Source organism: Xiphophorus maculatus, chromosome 11, assembly GCF_002775205.1.
Source record: "Xiphophorus maculatus strain JP 163 A chromosome 11, X_maculatus-5.0-male, whole genome shotgun sequence".
Taxonomy (NCBI): Eukaryota; Metazoa; Chordata; class Actinopteri; order Cyprinodontiformes; family Poeciliidae; genus Xiphophorus; species Xiphophorus maculatus.
In genome coordinates this window covers 2,213,541-2,231,361 of record NC_036453.1, presented here as the reverse complement: position 1 = coordinate 2,231,361, position 17,821 = coordinate 2,213,541, and the positions used below count along the sequence as shown (strand labels likewise).

At 41.8% G+C, this 17,821-nt stretch overlaps 2 protein-coding genes across 2 annotated transcripts in view; both read right to left on the bottom strand.

Moving 5' to 3' along the window:
* tet3 (tet methylcytosine dioxygenase 3) overlaps positions 1–6,723 on the bottom strand; it is a 53,181-nt gene extending 46,458 nt beyond the window's left edge. Inside the window, exons 1-3 of the mRNA XM_023342842.1 lie at positions 6,583–6,723; positions 3,664–3,874; positions 3,032–3,571 (exon numbers count right to left, since the gene is read on the bottom strand). Of these exons, the coding sequence (XP_023198610.1) occupies positions 3,032–3,397 (366 nt within the window). The 5' untranslated portion in view covers positions 3,398–3,571; positions 3,664–3,874; positions 6,583–6,723. The remainder of the gene's footprint in view (positions 1–3,031; positions 3,572–3,663; positions 3,875–6,582) is intronic.
* Positions 6,724–8,981: 2,258 nt separating this feature from the next.
* Positions 8,982–16,908, bottom strand: LOC102227009 (AP-3 complex subunit mu-2). Its single transcript, XM_005802140.3, has 9 exons — positions 16,802–16,908; positions 13,624–13,910; positions 13,361–13,532; positions 12,805–12,942; positions 12,639–12,724; positions 12,397–12,530; positions 11,417–11,624; positions 11,100–11,244; positions 8,982–9,888 (listed from the first exon to the last, which is right to left on the bottom strand). The coding sequence occupies exons 2-9, from the start codon at positions 13,894–13,896 to the stop codon at positions 9,788–9,790; spliced, it is 1,257 nt and encodes a 418-aa protein (XP_005802197.1). The 5' UTR covers positions 13,897–13,910; positions 16,802–16,908; the 3' UTR covers positions 8,982–9,787.
* Positions 16,909–17,821: the final 913 nt, after the last annotated feature.

The following is a 17,821-nucleotide window of genomic DNA, read 5'->3' as shown; positions in this document are numbered from 1 at the left end:
TGGTTGGACCTGAGACAGCTGGTAGAAACAAACCCTGATTAATTGATGCACTGTTGAGAAGAAGATTGGGCTGCAATTTTTGCACAATGACATCAGAGACTGGGAGCATGTAAGAGTAAAATGACATACAGTGAACCCTAGCCTATTTGTGGTTAAGTATTTGGAAATTCACCTCTTCATGGATTTTTTTTCATATCTAAATGTTTTTTTAATGCAGGTCGGGAGGCTGAAATACTGCGCTGCAACTTGACTGTTGCTTGCACCATTTATTTTTGTTGCCTTTGATTAGTTGTACTCCCAAGAGCAGAGATAAGGAAGACCATAGCTATCGGATGCTAAGATGGCTTCCACCAAGCATACTAATGCATTAATAGCAATGCATATTTATATATATTAGCTGTTTGAACAATTAAAATAGGCAGCTATAAGCATTTTCCTGAGGTATCTCAAGTAATCATATATTCTAACTATTTGTGGTCCCTAACCCCAGGAAATACTTGGGGTTCATTGAATTGTCTTTGTCTATTAAATAAAGACATGACAAAATTTAGTGTTTAATTCTTAACATACATAAAACTTTGGAAGGGTGTAATTTTTTTTTTTGAACAAGGTATCTTTTTATTGTTTAGCAACAACAACTGATCTAATAATCAATCAAATACTGCACTGCATGTGTGAATATTAATCTCTATCAATCAAAAAGCTCAAATAACAGATTGGACAAACATGCAAGAAATACAAGAACGACTCAGTGGAGTGTTTTATAGAATATTCTTGGAACTCTACAACAATCAAGACAATATGATGCCGATAGAATAACCTGTTAAGGGTTAGTTGGTCTGACTGAAAATAAGGGAAAAGTTTCTATAATCTTAAGCTTCTCAAAAAATAAATAAATAAACAAGTGTATTGTCTCTTAAAATCATGAAGCAAAAGCATGATACTAAACTGTCAAGACACCGCCGCCTTACCAGTCAGTTACATACCTTGCTGCCACTCCTGAAGTCTCTACCCACGCAAGACGAGCCAAACTGGAAGAGCAATGACAGAAACTCTGAGTTTCTGTTTTAACAAACACCATGTCCCATTTCAGCTTCAGTATGCACTCTGTTTAGGTGAGTATTAAATAGGTTCCCTAAAAAGTAACTTGATGCATTTGTGCCTATACACATGCTAGTATTCCCTCATATGGCTGTCATTTTCAGTACCTGAAAAAGAGTAAAGTTTTCTTTACATCATGAAGGTTTAGTCCTGTAGTTGTCAAAATGTCTTACTTTTGTTAAGTTTAGTGATACTCTAAGAATCTTTTGGTATCACCTATTTACAAAGCAAATACAAAGTAGATTAGCAACAACGCAAAGGTAAAAAAGGCAAAACACAATGATTAGGCACAATGATCTTTGTTTCAAACAGATACTACTCAAAAGGGAAGAACAATGAACCTAAGGAACCCGACTAACCCATGTTGTAAAGTCAGAAACCATCAGAACACTGGTCATCATACCTGGTGACCAAGAATATTACCACTGGATATTCAAGCTAATAGCAAAACAAGTCATATACTAAAGATACATGTATACTGGTAGATGATGTCCTTGTGAATATGTAAAGTATCACCATGTTATAAAGACACAGCAGCCATGCTGAATTTTGAGGTGAAGTTTGGTGAGAAACTTTCATCTGTTCCAGTTGGATTTCAGTCTTCCAACACAAACTTTTTTCTTTGGGAACCAAAAGTTTAGATACTGTTTTCAGATCACACTCATTACATGTTTTTTGCTGTTAGGCTCTTCATTAGAAGCATGAGAATATTTTATAAGTCGAATAAACAAAATATGCTTGTTTTGCTATTTATCAGCCTGTGCGCTGTGTAGTATGTGTTTACTCCTCTGGTCATGCTTTTGTAGTCTATTCTAGATTTTCCTGCTATCCTCCATCCACCGGTGCTTAAGATGCTGCACATCCAAACACACACACACGCACCCCCCTGCCCCCCTCCCACACACACGTCCATTAAAGCACAAGAGAAACACTTTAGGAAACTGAACTCTCTCCCTCTTTCTTTACACCCCTCTAAAACACACACATTACACACGCACACCCCCTCACAAAACGGCCTAAGGTTAACCCCCACCCTCAGTGGAAGCTGCAGAGGTCAAAGGACAAAGCGCAGGCAACGGCAGGAATTCTCCGCCGTTGCTGTTCGGTAACCCTAACAGTCTCAGCCATCCAAACGCCGTTCCCTCAGTCTACCATTAAAAGAAAATAAATAAATAAAAAGACTCAAACACAAGCATTCACAACATTTCCCAAATTGGACAAATTATATTATTCATTAATCTGCTGTGCAAACTTCTAATTGATTTTTAAAAAAAAACCATTTCAAGCCATTTTAGCAATGCACACAGTGTTCTATTGCTGTGTAAATTGTGTGTGTGTATTTGTGTTGGCAGGACTACTACTTCCATCTGCTCTGGCACCATTAAATGGCAGCAGAAGCTGGTTCTGTATGTCTGCCACAAAGACGGGGGGGGAAGGAACTACGATATTTTGCGAGTAGAAAACATTCAGTTGTAGGAGGCAACTTTTGGACCGACTGCCAGGTTTCGTCACATATGGGAGGACTTTTGCACTTGCACTCTCGCAGCTTTGGCTCAGTCTCTGCAGAGCCAGCCTGAGAAGAAGCAGGTCCTGATTCGCCGGTGGGAACACCAGCTGACATTTGTTGGTCTAAAATGAACATCCCTGAAAAGATGTGCTGGACGCCTGGAACAGTGTGTAATGGATCTATCCATTCCAAGTGGACAAGATGTTCTCTCCAGTCACTTTATGTCCCCAGAAACAGAACCATAGGCGTGGCATGAAAACGTCTCAAGGCCTCCAGCTCAAAGTTGAGAATGTACTAGTCGGTTAACTCGACGAATATTAAATGACATTATTTGTTTTTTGAGTTTTTTGGGGGGTTTTTTAAACTCCAACGTTAACACAATATCAATACAGGCAGCTAGAAAGATCAGATCAGAGATCGTACCTCATTCACGTCGCCTTCGCTCCGTCTCTTCTTCAGCTGCTCACATTTGCGCTCCTTGCAGATCTGCTTGCCCGTCTTGCGGTTCAGACAGTTGGCGCAGGTACCGCAGTTCTTTTTACGAAGACAGGGAGCGCAGGCGCCGCATTTCTTCCTCCTCTTCTTCTGGAGGTCGGCAGTGACGGCCCCCAACGGAGACAGGGAGAAGAGTCCAGCTTGCTGGTGTTCGGCCTCAATGTATTTGCTCAAAGGGGATGTCTTTTTGAAACATTTTCTTTGCAAAAAGAGAGACCGAGTTTCCTCTGCGTCCACGGAGAGCTCATACGTGTCCTCAGTTGGCAGGCCTGTTCCTGCCCGCGGCCTGGGCATGGTGACTTGACTGTCGTAGTTTTTAATAGTGCTAAAAATAACAGAGACTAAAACACATGGATTAAAACAAACAGTTCAGTGTATTTTTAAAAAAGGCAGAATTTAAAATCCAAACTGTGTAAAATCCTAAATGGAGCTTTAGGATTTGACTGCAACAACTTCAAAATGTCGACCCTAACAACGAAACAAAAAAGGACAGATGAAAGTCTAGATAATCAAAGGAAACTGGAGAAAGTCGCAGTCCTCCTAAATGTATGGGATGTTACCAGAAGAATTGGCTCAGTGTTCATGTCGCCTTCCAGAACGACATAAAAGCGTCGCGATGTTCCCAGTTGCCCGGGTGGCCCCGGATGATCCGAGTGCTAACTCTGAGTCTGGATACCATCGCTTTGCTTTGAAGAAAGTTCTGGCAACCAACAGCGTTGTTGGGCACACTGCTGGAGCTTCAAGGCATTGTCTTCCCAGCCTGGGTACTGTCTGGAAGTGTGCGGAGACCAAAAAGAGAAACACAATAGTAAGGCATTTACTACTTAAATTAACCACAAAGTGGTAGCTTGTTCCATTTTTTCCATCACAAGATGTTAGGATTAAAAAAAAAAGCCTCTACTGATCACAGTCTTTTCATCTGCACTTTATTTGTCTTAGGAGTTCTAGTTTTAACCGCACACAAACAAACCCTCGTGACTCCTGTCTGGACATCGTCTGGTTTTAAAAACCAGCTGTCGGGGCTTTGAGTCAAGTTGGCTCTTAGCCACGCAGTGCTACGTGAACGGTTTGAGAAGATGTGTTTTCCTAGCAGAGCGCACATGGACAGGGTGGATATGTGTCCCTGAATGACGGAGGGGGACGACAGGCTAATGCCAGGAGAGGACTCCTTTGTTTGGAGGTCGCACACTCCAGTCAAGCGTCAGTAAAGTGAATTGTGTAAAGAAAACCTAGTGTTTTATTTCTAAAGCCTGGGTTCAATGCTTGCAGTGGAGCCAGATTTCCTTGTTTGTTAAAGTTTTGGAATAATTTTAATGTTGCACTGTGGAACACCATGGGTAACTTATAATACGAAGGTTTTGGTGAATACAAGTCTTGTTTAATGATTTAAAAACATATATTTTTCATAGACATTATCTGTGGTTTCATTGCCATCACTGCCAGAGCTACAACAATTAAACGATTGACCAAATGAGTAATAACTAACTGCATTTCCCTTTTCTCATGTCTGACTATCTGAAGGCTTTAGACAGCAACGTTGCAATCCGCAGTTCATTCTTTCCTCATCTAACTTGTCTCCAATGTGTGCTGTAGAGCAGTCCGCTAAATGCACGTCTCTCACTGGTTTCTCTGTGGAACTAGCCCAGCTTTTTTGTTAACAGGTAGAAGCAGGAACTTCAAACTTCCTCTTTTTCAAACAGTTCCACTCTGCTAAGTGTTTCATGTGTACATTTTACTTGAACTGATTGTGATACATTGCAAGTTTTACACCTGATTTAACTTAAGGGGTTCAATCAACGGTGGATAGTGATAAAAGATATAATCTTAACTGAAAATGAGCAAAGTCTCACTGGATTTTGATTTATTGGATTTTGATTTAACCAACTAACTTTGTCCCTATGTATGTTTTCACTGGTTCGCATCACATGACTTTATTCACCATATGCGAGTCATTTTGCTCCCTTACCACTTTTGATATTCAAGTTGTGACAACCAGTGATTCAAAGTAGTTACCATTATTCTGACCACGTCAACTAAATGGAATATATTGACTGTAAAAAATATTCAAGTTTTGGATTTGTAGATTTTTCAGTGGAACAAAACTCCAAATTATTTATGGAAAATTAGCCTATGCGTGGATTTTTCACAGAACTTATTAAAATATTCTAGAGAAAATGCAGCTTGGAAAGCTGAAATAGCTAGGTGCTATGCTACTTTGCATGCATAGCAAAGTAGCATATGATTGATATTTGCATAGCAACCAATCCATGAGCGCCATTCGCTTTTCTTGGTGCTGAAGGACGACTGAGGATGTTCTCTTCTGTGTTCACTGTATTAATGTGTATTAAGGTAAATTTGGTGTTCGAACTATTAAAATAGGCAGTAAAAAGTGTAAATTTATAAGGTCTCAAAGTGTTTGCAGATTTCAGCTGTTTGTGGTCTCTTGACCTTGTGAGTACCAGGTGTTCACTGTAAATGGAAATTTATGTCTGTCATTGTTTAAAAATATTTAACTACAAAGAAAAGTGAACACATGTAATGCTTTAAGTAGCTACACAGCTATACAACGGGTAGTTCATGGACAAAAACACATGTAGTAAGCAAGGGAAGAAACAGCATTGTATGGGTATGAAACTAGGGTGCCAATTGACGAAAAGGTAAACAGAGCATAACATGTAGGGCATTCTTTATTATGTGCTTGACAACCTGAAGGATGCCCTTCAAAGCTGTACATGAAATAAGAACTTCATGAATGAGAAAGATTTCTCCATATTTGGAAGCCGCTTCCAAAAATATTCCCAAATCAACATAGCTATCATAATATTTGTACTACACAGATGAGGGATGTTTCATTGAATACTTTTCTTTTCATAGAAATGAATTCATTGGTTCATCAATCATTACCACAATGTTTGTTTTGCTCATGTATTTCAGAATGCCCAGCCAACATATGTTTGCGGGCTCCAAATGATTCTTGCTTCGGTTGGATTGGAACTAAATTGGTCCGGGTTTACACTGACCTTCTTGTGCGGGTTCCACTTTGGTTCATTAAAGAGTCTATGTCTGGTGGGCAGCTTATGCAGGTGTAGGGTAGGAATCAAATTGTGAAGGATATGTTGGAGCCATAGGGATCATATTATTTACCTGTAACTGTGCTCCATTAAGGCTGTTTAGGCCAATAACTCTGGGTCATTATGTAACCCCCAAAACAGTCGTAGCCATCATTTACTTTTTGTAAATGTTAGCTGTACCCATATGACTGCGGACTAACCTGAAAATGGGGCACATAGAGGCCGTATTTGTAAATACTGAGTGAGAAGTAAAAACTCAAAATAAAGTAATTTGTGTGAGTGTCAATTTTCAAAGCTAATGCAGCTAACTGAAAATTAAATGACAAATACCGGTGATAAACTCACGTCAACCGTTTTAGCACCAGGACTTAAAAGTTTGAGTGTCGAGATAAAGCCGTAAAATTTTACCTGCGTCTTCTTGTCTTATTTCTTCTTCTCCATTAAGGTCGTCGACCACATCTTAAGTTATCTACTATATACAATAACATTAACCTCCCTTGCAACATTGTCATAGAGACTAGTAAAATAAATATTCGACCAATTTTACGCAAAACTGTTATCTGGGTCAACATGTCGCAACTACGCTACCAGATAAACGCTGACTCAACGGGCCGGGGCATTTAACAACAACCACTAAATCACTGAGCACGTGGTTCTCATCTGCGAGCGCGTGGAAAAGTCAGTAATGAGCTCGCGACGCCACCTCCATCACGTCAGTAATGAGCTCCCCTCCGCCGCTGTTATGATTACAGTAGGTCCACGTGCTTTCCGACAGAGATCCCTGCAGGGGGTCCGGGGCAACCAGTCCAGATCAAAGCAGTAAGATAAAGACTAACTCCCCGCCCTCAGATTTTACATTAGGATACCGCTTGTTATCTGCGCGCGGACACACAAACCCCAGTCAGAGCTGTGAGTGAGGGCACGCGGCTCATTACTTCAGGTGACAGAAATCGCACTTTCACCGTCAACACACGATGGGATTTCCATCAACTCGCGTCACACTGCAGCAGAGGTTCGGTTACTGTATCAAAACGCTGAAGCTTTCGCAATTACAAAAATCAGACTCCGTTCTTATATGAGGGTTTATATCAATATTATAATAATCTATTCCAAACTACTTACAAATCTTAATTGGTGCCATTCATGCTAACATGACAAATAAATATCGTGACCCCAAAATGTACATTTAAAATATATTTACCAAACTTACCTCAAAATATTTATATATTCCTCCTCAGGAATGCCTTTTCCCAATGAATAGTTGCTTTCTTAAACTAACAACAATAAACAAACAAACAAAAACAAAAAAAAACCTTACTCACGATGGGGGTAAAAACAAGAAGGATAAAGTTCCACCCTATATGACATAACTCTGCCTTTAGGCTCCTGACTGGTCGATGTTGTGGTCAAGAGAGTGAGAGCAAAAGCAGGATCTTTTGGAAGGGGTTAAAGTCTCGAGGAAATTATGGAGTGGAGTCCAGCAGGAGCAAATTGGGGGAGGGCTGACGTCACAGGACGAGCTGATCGGGGTCCGAACGGCTGGAGGTGGTGAAGTCACCAGCGGATGATCTAAAATAGATTTTCAAGAGTTCTTGATGACAAAGTGAGCTGCGGTTTTCTCAGGGGGGGAAATGACCGGGTATGAACCAAGTGAACTGTGATGTCATGAGTGGGTTTCAAACCAGACGTCGTTGCACCGTGACGAGACGAATGTGGATCTTTTAGATCTGACGCCTCAGCAGACGTGTAATGACTGGCTGTGGTCAGGGGAGGGGGTGTAAGGGTTTAGATAGCGCAGCTTCTGAGTCAGCAAGAACTCAGGTTCGACAATGGGTGGGTGTACATCTAAAGACTGTTGTCACTGCCAACTAATTATACTGTCTATGGTGTTATACAGATGTGGGCAAATCAGTTCAATTCATACTTTTCTGTTTTGATTTGACTGGAATTTCTAGGGACGTCTACTTAAAGGGGCCGCATTATGTGTTTTCCAGACACACAGTGTCATTTCATAGAAATGATCAGCTAATAAATATCAAATATGGTTTAAAAAAAAAAAATTAACGGCTTGAATATCGGGCCTCTGTCCCTTTAAGAAGCTCCTGCTCTTTCTGAGACTCTGCCTTCAGGAAGTCATCACAACATGACTCCTCTATTAACCCTTTAACGTTTTTACCAATGTTGCTCTGAGAAGTAGCTCCTATAATGAGCTCACCAAACGCAAAGATCCATCAGATGTTTGCTAATTGCTGCTGGCTAGTCTGAAGAAGCTCGCTATATTATTCAAATGTTTATTTTTTTATTGCGGAACAATTTAATATTCAGCATTAAATTAGCTCCAACTCCAAATGTTTTTAAATACCAAGTCATTGCTCATCTCTGGAGTATTCCACAGATGGCTACGCCACCTTCAGATGTGGTGTTAGGTGAAGATCTATGTTGCATGCTCAGATTTATTCTCAATTTTTTTTTAACAAAATACAGACACCTTGTTTTATTCGCTTTATTCTATCAACATATGCTTTTTGGTTGTTGACATTTTATGCGCTCCAGGTCAACGGCTCAGTCCGAGCAATTGTCCACTGCCAACACATGCTCAGTAAGTTCATCACACAGGTTGTGAGATTATATCTCATGTTGAAATACACAACCTGTTCAGCGTCGTCTTCTTCTATTTGCTAAAACATGTCGCCATAGTTATTATGTTTGTACCAGCCCAGATAGAAGCTCCAGGGAAACTCCTCACTAAGCGACATGATGACATAACTCATAAAATAGAGGGGCAAAAAGATTTGCTAGTGTAATCGTTCGGCTTTAAGACTTTTTATTTCTTTTATTCCACCATCACAACACTCCATTGGAGGCTGTATTTTCAACAGACAAAAAAAAGAAAAAAGATACTGTAAACACAAAATGCAAACCATCAACATTTCCTTGGAGGTACTCATCGTATTACAGAAACGTATTACTTTTGCTCGGTTAGCTACCGATCAGCATGCCAGCACGAAGTAGAGCAGAGTGAGGATGCAGAGGCATGAAACAATCGCCTCCCTCCCTATGCAAATATGTCTAAAAGCTCAGTTGCTGTGGCAACATTACGAATTGTATCTTAGCAAACACACGTTTTCCTGGCAGTGAGGAAATACGACAATAGGAAAACATTCAGTTCTTGAACGTGTAAATTCTTCAACATTGTGCGGTGAAATAAAACTGAAGGAAACGGTCTGAACTGTGAGATGGAGATTTTCCATGATAAACAATCAAACAGCTTTGGTCGCTCCAGTGTTCAAGACAAGCAAAACAATAAACAAATCTAAAGTTACCAATTGGATAAAAAGAACAAAACAAGGTTCAATAAAACAACAAAAGGGTAAAAAAAATGACATGTAATTAGTTGTGAGGACACTTTGAAGACATGATGACTGAAGGAGTTTTTTTCAAAGCAGCAGTGTGTGGACGGGTTGCCTCGTTACTGCTACAAGGAGCCCCCCTCTCCAATCCCCCGGTTTGAGTGGGTAAACCTCAGCAGGAACCCCAGGAATTTACCGGCTCCCCCTTTCACTACTTCCTCCCCCTCCCTGGACGACCTCCTGGTGGTTTGGACCAGCAGTCTTTATGTTCGCACCTGGAACTTTCCGGCCTTGGTCATGTACTTGATGCCTTTGAAGGGTTTATACTTCTCCCCATACATGTCCAGCCGGTTCACCTTCAGCCCTGTGCGGGGACACAAACCGGGTTAAATGCTGGCGGGTTCACACAACTGTACGCTTGTTCAGTTGACATCGGAGCGGCTCTGAAAACACTAAGAACAATAAATCATGTGAGCCACATTTGAAATACTTCTAAAGAACTTATCAGATAAATCCCCAGATTAGAATGTTTTAATTAACATTAAAAATGTTAATATTAAAAATGTCCTAAAAAGGTTTAAAATAAATTATTTTACAAAAAAAAAAAGTGTGAAGTTATCTTTTGATCTGAGCACATTTGCCACCAGATGCCACTTGATTCGTTGCATAACATATGGAATAACTAGAGACACACCAATCCAACATTAATATCTGTATGATAATATTGAAAAAAACTAGATCAGGTATTGGTGATAATGTACCCAATCCGTAACGGCAGATCTGATCTGTTCAGTCTAATTCTATGCTTTGTGTTTTACATTATATTACATCATATTTAGAATTCCTAATTGGACTTTCTGGACCATTTGAAAGAAGGTTTGTTGCTGTTTATTTGTTACAAGTTTGACCTGGATAATCAACGTTATTTTTGTCATTGTTAGTTTATTTATTTTATATTGGTTGGTTTACTCCTAATTGCACTGGCTGAACAAATTAAAGTTGTGTTTCCATGTTTCGCCAAGATTGTGAAGGTTGTGGTGTACTCAAGTGTGCTGTTCTGCTGCAGAGTTATTTAGTAAAGTTGAGTCTGTGTTTAAAAAAAGATACTTTTTATTTTAAGTAAATTCAGCACTGTTTTTATGTATCGGATTGGTATAGGCCAATATTAAACCTCAGATATCGATATCAGAAGTCAGAAAAGTGGATCGGTGAATCCCTAAATGCAGGGCCTAATGAGTAGAGTTGTAGAGTTGAAGGAAATATGAGCTCAAAAATATTAAATTCTAAAAGAAAATAATTTCTAAATTGGTAAGTTTAACTTTGCTGCTGAAAAAAAAAGTACTTTGTTCACATATTTATCAAGGACGGTGTCATTTGTTACCAATTCTATCCATGCAGTTGGAACATCTGTATTATTGTGTCAAGTGGGCGTATTTAGAGCATTTGGCACCCCCTAGTGGACATGGCTTAACATTAGTGAAAGAAATAAAAAAACAAATCAGGCGGTTGTCAGCTGAGAACTGCTTGACTGTGATTGGAGTTGAAGTGTGTGTGGGTGTGTGTGTAATTGTGTACCTGAGATAGCCATCTGTTGGATCTTGAACTGGATGTTGATGGTGGGGTTCTCGTCGGGTTTAGAGGCTCCGGCTTGCAGGTTCATGGTGCCTTTAAGACTGGGCAGCTTCTGCGGGTTGATCTTCCCAACATCCCACGTCAACAACTTCCATGGCAAGAAAAACGGGGGGGAAAAAATTTTTTAAATGGAAAAGAAAAAAAGAGTGTTGAGCAAATATATTGTAATATACATTTATTTACAATATTCCATCACTATGAAGTGAAAATCCAGAATAACAAAAAAAACAAAAACACACACACATTGGGTCTGTCAGTACCTTTGTGACGGGGTCGAAGGTGTACGTTCCTTGGGAGGGGTTGAGGTTGGCGTTGAGGACGCCCCGCGGCAGCTGGCTGCTGACCAGGACCGACTCCACGGCTTTCCCCATGGTCTGCTTGGGGCCCAGGGTGAGGTCAAAGCGGCCCTGGGAGCTGCCCTCCCGAAAGGTGATGTTGTGTTTGACGTAAACGGGGATGGCCACCAGGCTGAGGAGGAAGAGGAAGGACAGGAGGTAAACCCACGGAATATCTTTCTGAAGCCAAACAGAGATGAAAACTACTGAGCAAAACCGAAACGTGTCTTATTCTTGTTTGATGACACAGACCAAAATAAAAGTAGAGAATACTTTTTTTTTCTTTTTACAAATCAACATCAAAAAAAGTGCTGCATAGACATCTATTTAGACCGCTTTTTTTTCTGAAACCCCTAAACAGAAGCTGATAAAAAAAAAAAGTACACACTGTAGGATGAGTGAATGATCCACACTGTTTGGTTTCAGAAAACATTTCTCAGTTTAACTGTATTCACTATAAGCAATCATAAAAAAAACCTTAAAGCCTGCGAAAGATTTCAGATTACGCCCAGTCAAAATCCAAATCTAGATTCAATTAAAAGAAAAATCTAATAAGGAAAAAGAACTGGCAAGAATTGAGAATTGATGTTCAGTTCAAAACAAAATGGGAAAAAGCTGCTATTATGGTAAAAAAAGAAGATTTTTTTCAAGTATTGACTAAGGTGGTGCTGGATGAAAATTCATCTACACACCTTTTAGATTTGTCTTGTCAAAAATATTATTAAATATATTATTTACTTTTTCCTTCTGCTTGGTCTGTTTAATGAAATCCTAACAGAATGCACTGAATTTGTGATTTTAACACAAACAAATGTAAAGAAACCCAAAAAACTAAAACAAAAAGAATTCTAGAATTCTAGGATATGCTGTAAAAAAAGAAAAAATATTGCAACTAAACCACGAACTTCTGGGAGCTGACGTGGTAGGAGAGCAGCCGGAAGTTTCCGTCGGGCGGGATGAAGGAGAGGATCCGCTCGGCTTCCCAGCGCTTGAACCGAACGCACGGGTGGAAGCTGACGTCGTCCAGCAGCCGGGGATTCTGGGAAAGGACGACGGGAAAAGGGAGTCTTTTACTTTCCATTTCTACGAATAGATTTATTTTCCTTATTTATTGTTTTTATTTATTTTTTGAAAGGACTAAACACACCATGAAGGAGAGCGTCAGGTCAGGCATGCCCGTCAGCTTCACGCAGGCATCGATAACTCCCTGGATCTCCGCTGTGATGGTGGAACCTGTCGAAAGACGCATCCTGACTGAACCTTTGTTTTTTTTTGTGTGTGTGTGTTTTTTTTAAAGCTCTCCGCGGCTTTACCTGACTTATCGATGATGGCGTCGATCTCCTCCACCACATCGAAATAGGCCTCGTTGTTGGTGTACTTGACCCCGGTGCGTCGCCACGGCACCACGGACAGCTGGCCGGTGGGGAGCTGCTCACCAACATTGGTGCTGCCTGGAAAAACATGAACAAAAACAACGATAATCAAATAATAAAGTAATAGTCAGTTAGTCAGTGGCTGAAAATACATTAAAAGGGAGCTGAGAACCAAAGACAGGCCTTCAGAATTACTCATAAACACAAGCGTAAGCAATACAGGAAAAATGTGGCTTGTTATGTGTGAAATAATTTAATCTGAACTAGAACTTTGTCACTATTAAGGAATTATTGACTTAAAACAAGCTCCTATATGTAGCTGAAAAGTTACTTGCACGTTAATTTGTCTTAATCCAACTGTACAAAGACGTTTACACTAGAAAGAAGACAAAAATTACTTGGTAAGATTTTGGTTTTTTTATGGTGCAAAACCATGAAACTCTCCCATCCCTTTGTGTATTTTAACTGTAAGATGCGCTAAGACTTTCTGGAGGACCTGTGATGGTGTTGACCATGGTGCGGAGGATGGTGGGAGGCTTAATGAGCTCTTTGAGGATGTTGGACTCTGTTGCCAGGGGGAACCCATTGTCCAGCATCTCCTCCAGCAGCTCGTACACCACCACCACGTTGTCCTTGATGGCCGCCTCGGTGCACACGCCGAAATAATCCTGGAGGCCAGGAGAGAAGCCGGGAGGTGTGAGTCGACATGAAAGAACTTGACCTAAAGCAGAGAAATGTGACCTGAGAGCAACCCCTGACCTGGAATGTGTCGACAACTCTGTGCAGGAACTCGATGACGAAGAGCGGCGGCACCTCGCTCTGGATGACGGCCACGAAGTAGATGCGGTGGCGCAGCACGCTGATCAGGTAGTGGTGCGGCGTGGGGATCACCGGCGGGACGTTCTCCGGCTCGGTGGCACGCTCCTGCGCCTCAAAGAAGTAGTCGCAAACGGAGCGGCTCACCACGCTCTTCCAGTGCTTCTCCAGGAAGATGTCGCCGGACGCGTTTATCAGGAACAGGCTGTGGATCATCTTGGCTGGAGAGGCTGAGGGAGGAGGGGGAGGAGGAAAAAGGAAGATGGGGGTTGGTTTCGACGATCGCAAAATCGCTCTTTTCGTACGGCGGGGGACATGAAGTTTGAGCAGGACTTCAGAAGGTTTTTTAAAACAGCAATGCAAATCAAAACGTCCGTGTTGTGAGTTTCTGGGTTAACGGCGTAAAAAAACCAACAAGAATCCAACTAGCATGAGTAAACAGTGTGACTTTTTACTGGCTTCCACATGGACTCTTTTAGCCGTTCTGTTGCATTTGAGCGAGAAACGTGTCTGAACAAACGTGGGGCTGGAACGATTAATCAAATTATCGTCATTAATCTAATTATTGTGATTAATCAAATTATCAAAATAATCGTCAACTAATTTAGTAATCGATTAATCGTTAATCGGAGTGTACAAACTCTAAAAATAGTCATTTACTGAAAGAATAACACAATAGAAGTAATTAAGCCAAAGCTGTATATTGACATTTTCAATATAGACAGACTTTGTCTTTCAACTGTACCTTTAAAATGCCCATATTGACCGAAATTTTGTTGCAAGACTCTAATAGTGATAAAATAAAGAAATTATTAATAATAATAATAATAATAAAAAAGGGGGACCGGAGGGTGTGCTCCAATTATAGAGGGGTCACACTCTTAAGCCTCCCTGGCAAGGTCTATTCAGGGGTCCTGGAGAGGAGGGTCCGTCGGATAGTCGAACCTCGGATTCAGGAATAGCAGTGTGGTTTTCATCCTGGTCGTGGAACACTGGACCAGCTCTACACCCTCGGCAGGGTCCTGGAGGGTGCATGGGAGTTCGCCCAACCAGTCTACATGTGTTTTGTGGACTTGGAGAAGGCGTTCGACCGTGTCCCTTGGGGAGCCCTGTGGTCGGTTCTCCGGGAGTATGGGGTACCGGGCTCTTTGATACGGGCTGTCAGGACCCTGTATGACCGGTGTCAGAGTCTGGTCCGCATTGCCGGCAGTAAGTCGGGCTTGTTTCCGGTGAGAGTTGGACTCCGCCAGGGCTGCCCTTTGTCACCGATTCTGTTCATTACTTTTATAGATAGAATTTCTAGGTGCAGCCAAGGTGTTGAGGGGATCCGATTTGGTGGCCTTAGGATCTCATCTCTGCTTCTTGCGGATGATGTGGTCCTTTTGGCTTCAACAAGTCGTGATCCGCAGCTCTCGCTGGAGCGGTTCGCAGCCGAGTGTGAAGCGGCCGGGATGGGGATCAGTGCCTCCAAATCCGAGGCCATGGTCTTGAGCCGGAAAAGGGTAGAGTGCCTTCTCTGGGTCAAGGGGGGTGTCCTCCCCCAAGTGGAGGAGTTCAAGTATCTCGGGATCTTGTTCACGAATGAGGGAAGAAGGGAGCGGGAGATCGACAGGCGGATTGGCGCAGCGTCTGCCGTTAAGCGGGCGCTGTACCGGTCCGTCGTGGTGAAGAGAGCTGAGCCAAAAAGCGAAGCTCTCGATTTACCGGTCGATCTACGTTCCCACCCTCATCTATGGTCATGAGCTTTGGGTCATGACCGAAAGAACGAGATCGCGGATTCAAGCAGCCGAAATGGGTTTTCTCCATAGGGTGTCTGGGCTCTCCCTTAGAGATAGGGTGAGAAGCTCGGTCATCCGGGAGGGTCTCAGAGTAGAGCCGCTGATCCTTCACATCGAGAGGAGCCAGTTGCAGTGGCTCGGGCATCTGGTCAGGATGCCTCCTGGACGCCTCCCTGGTGAGGTGTTCCGGGCACGTCCCACCGGGAGGAGGCCCCGGGGAAGACCCAGGACACGCTGGAGGGACTATGTCTCTCGGCTGGCCTGGGAACGCCTTGGGATTCTCTGGAAGCTGGAAGAAGTGGCCGGGGAGAGGGAAGTCTGGGCCTCCCTTCTGAAGCTGCTGCCCCTGCGACCCAATCCCGGATAAGCGGAAGAAGATGGATGGATGGATGGATGGATAATAATAATAATAAAAAGTATCTATGTAAATTTTGCGTTTAAGATGCAAACGCTGATTTGTCTGTAAATCTTTTCTACCCAGAACTCCTCAGGTGGTAGGTTTAGCTTCACCTGGTTCAAATTCTGTTTTTTTTTAAAAAAAAATCATATTAAGCATGTTTTGCTGTCCAGTCATTAATCCCCCCAAAATAACCAACAGATTAGCAATCATTATTGTTTTTAGCTGCAGTCTGCAGATTAAACCTTCGCTCTGAACTTTTGATTGAACGATAAGCTTCCTTGTGACGTCACCAGAGGTATTTGTCTTGGGAATTGTTTATCGTTATTTAAAAAGGACTACATAGGACAAAAGACTAACAATGACAAACAGAAAAACATCTGACATTTTGCATGGCTGAATAATTATAAAGTGAGCCGGATTGATTTAGCTGAAAAATCTGGCGTGTGGCATTAAATATTAAAGTAAACAATAAGCGTGCTAGTAATATAGGCATTTCAGAGTTTCTAAAGTAAAATGAACTTTTCGAAAGAATATAAGAGGAGATCGTTTTTTTAATCGCGAGGAGAAAAGCCCTCCTCTCCTCACATGACACACTTCTGCTGCCTGGGGAATATGACTCCGGATTCATTCATTAAACATGCGGCAAAAGATATCGAGTTCGGGGCGGATATGCGCGAAAGCAGCCAGAATGGCTACAATTCGCATACATTTTCATAAAAGCAATATAGTATGCAGCGAAGAAGGAGCTAGGTGTATCTGTAATGACTAAAAAAATGAAGGCCTCCATCCGCAAACATCAGGATGCTCTATCCGTCCCTCCTCCTGCTTCAGTCTCATGACAGCGGAGAAGCTCCGTCACTCGGGAACCCGCTCAAATAGAGCTTAGAGCTTAGAAACGACACAAATTATCTGTCGAACCACTCAAAAGCTGGCACTGACTTACCGAAGTGATGTTTTTTCTCCCTCTCGAGTAGCCCTTCGCCTTTTCTGCCACAGAAGGACTAAACAGCCGTCGCTGCTTCCCGTTAGGTGGAGCAATAGATCCTTAAGCCATACAGGATGGAGGTGTTGAGCGAGCCAATCACAGCCAAGCTATAGCGAAAACGCCTGCCTACCTAATGCACTGGTTGGTCAATAACACGGAAGTGACTGATGAGAGATTTGGTATTGATTGGCCCGTGTCGGTAAACATTAGAAAAACTGCCCGCGGATTGGTTTAAGATGTAGCTGGTCTGACATTTTGTTTCCAGTATCAGATTTCATCTTGTGGAGTTTCTTTCTGTTCAAACAAACAGGAGTTGACCTTAAGGAGGCCGTTCAGGATGGCAGAGTAATGGCAGGAGTCTCTGTATCAGAATCGCATGGCCGAATTTTGATGTTGTTTTGGACCATATTTAGAATATTATAATACTTAATAGAAGGGAAAAGAAAGTTATACTCCAACATTAAGTGTGGTTTTTAAATGTACAGTTAAATAATAGCAACATTTGTCTGTCTAAGTCTAAAGCTGCAGTATATCAATTTAAATAAAAACACGTTTTTACATATGTGTTGAAACTATATCTGACAGGGTGTTATAAGATAGGCAATTTGTGAATAGCTCCTTTTCCTCCTCCCACTGCTGAAACAACCAATCAGAGCCTGGAGGTGGATCTTATCACGATCGAGCAGATCTTGTTGTGAATGCTAAGACTAGTTAGCATGATCAAATATGATGACAGATAAGCACTTTTCCATTACTGATAAGTCATTTCTCTCCATTGGCATATTAAGCAGCTAGTACATGAGGTTCCTTGTGATTGATTGACAGCTCTAAGACCCGCCTCCTGGTTCTAATTGGTTGTTTATGACCAGTAGGTGTGCATTGCTTCAGAGGGCAGCACAGGGAGGAAATCAACTTTTCGCACATTATTTGACTCACAGCATAACATACTGCATGCAGTATGTTATACCCCCCCCCCAA

Bases quoted from the DNA above. Each gene is read 5' to 3' on its own strand.
- LOC102227009 (XM_005802140.3), bottom strand. From the start codon at position 13,896: ATGATCCACAGCCTGTTCCTGATAAACGCGTCCGGCGACATCTTCCTG. The intron at 12,943-13,360 runs GTCCTCCAGAAA...ATGTTTTTCCAG, and splicing joins CATGGTCAACACCATCACAG to GCAGCACCAATGTTGGTGAG. The intron at 12,725-12,804 runs GTAAAGCCGCGG...GTCTTTCGACAG, and splicing joins CGCCATCATCGATAAGTCAG to GTTCCACCATCACAGCGGAG.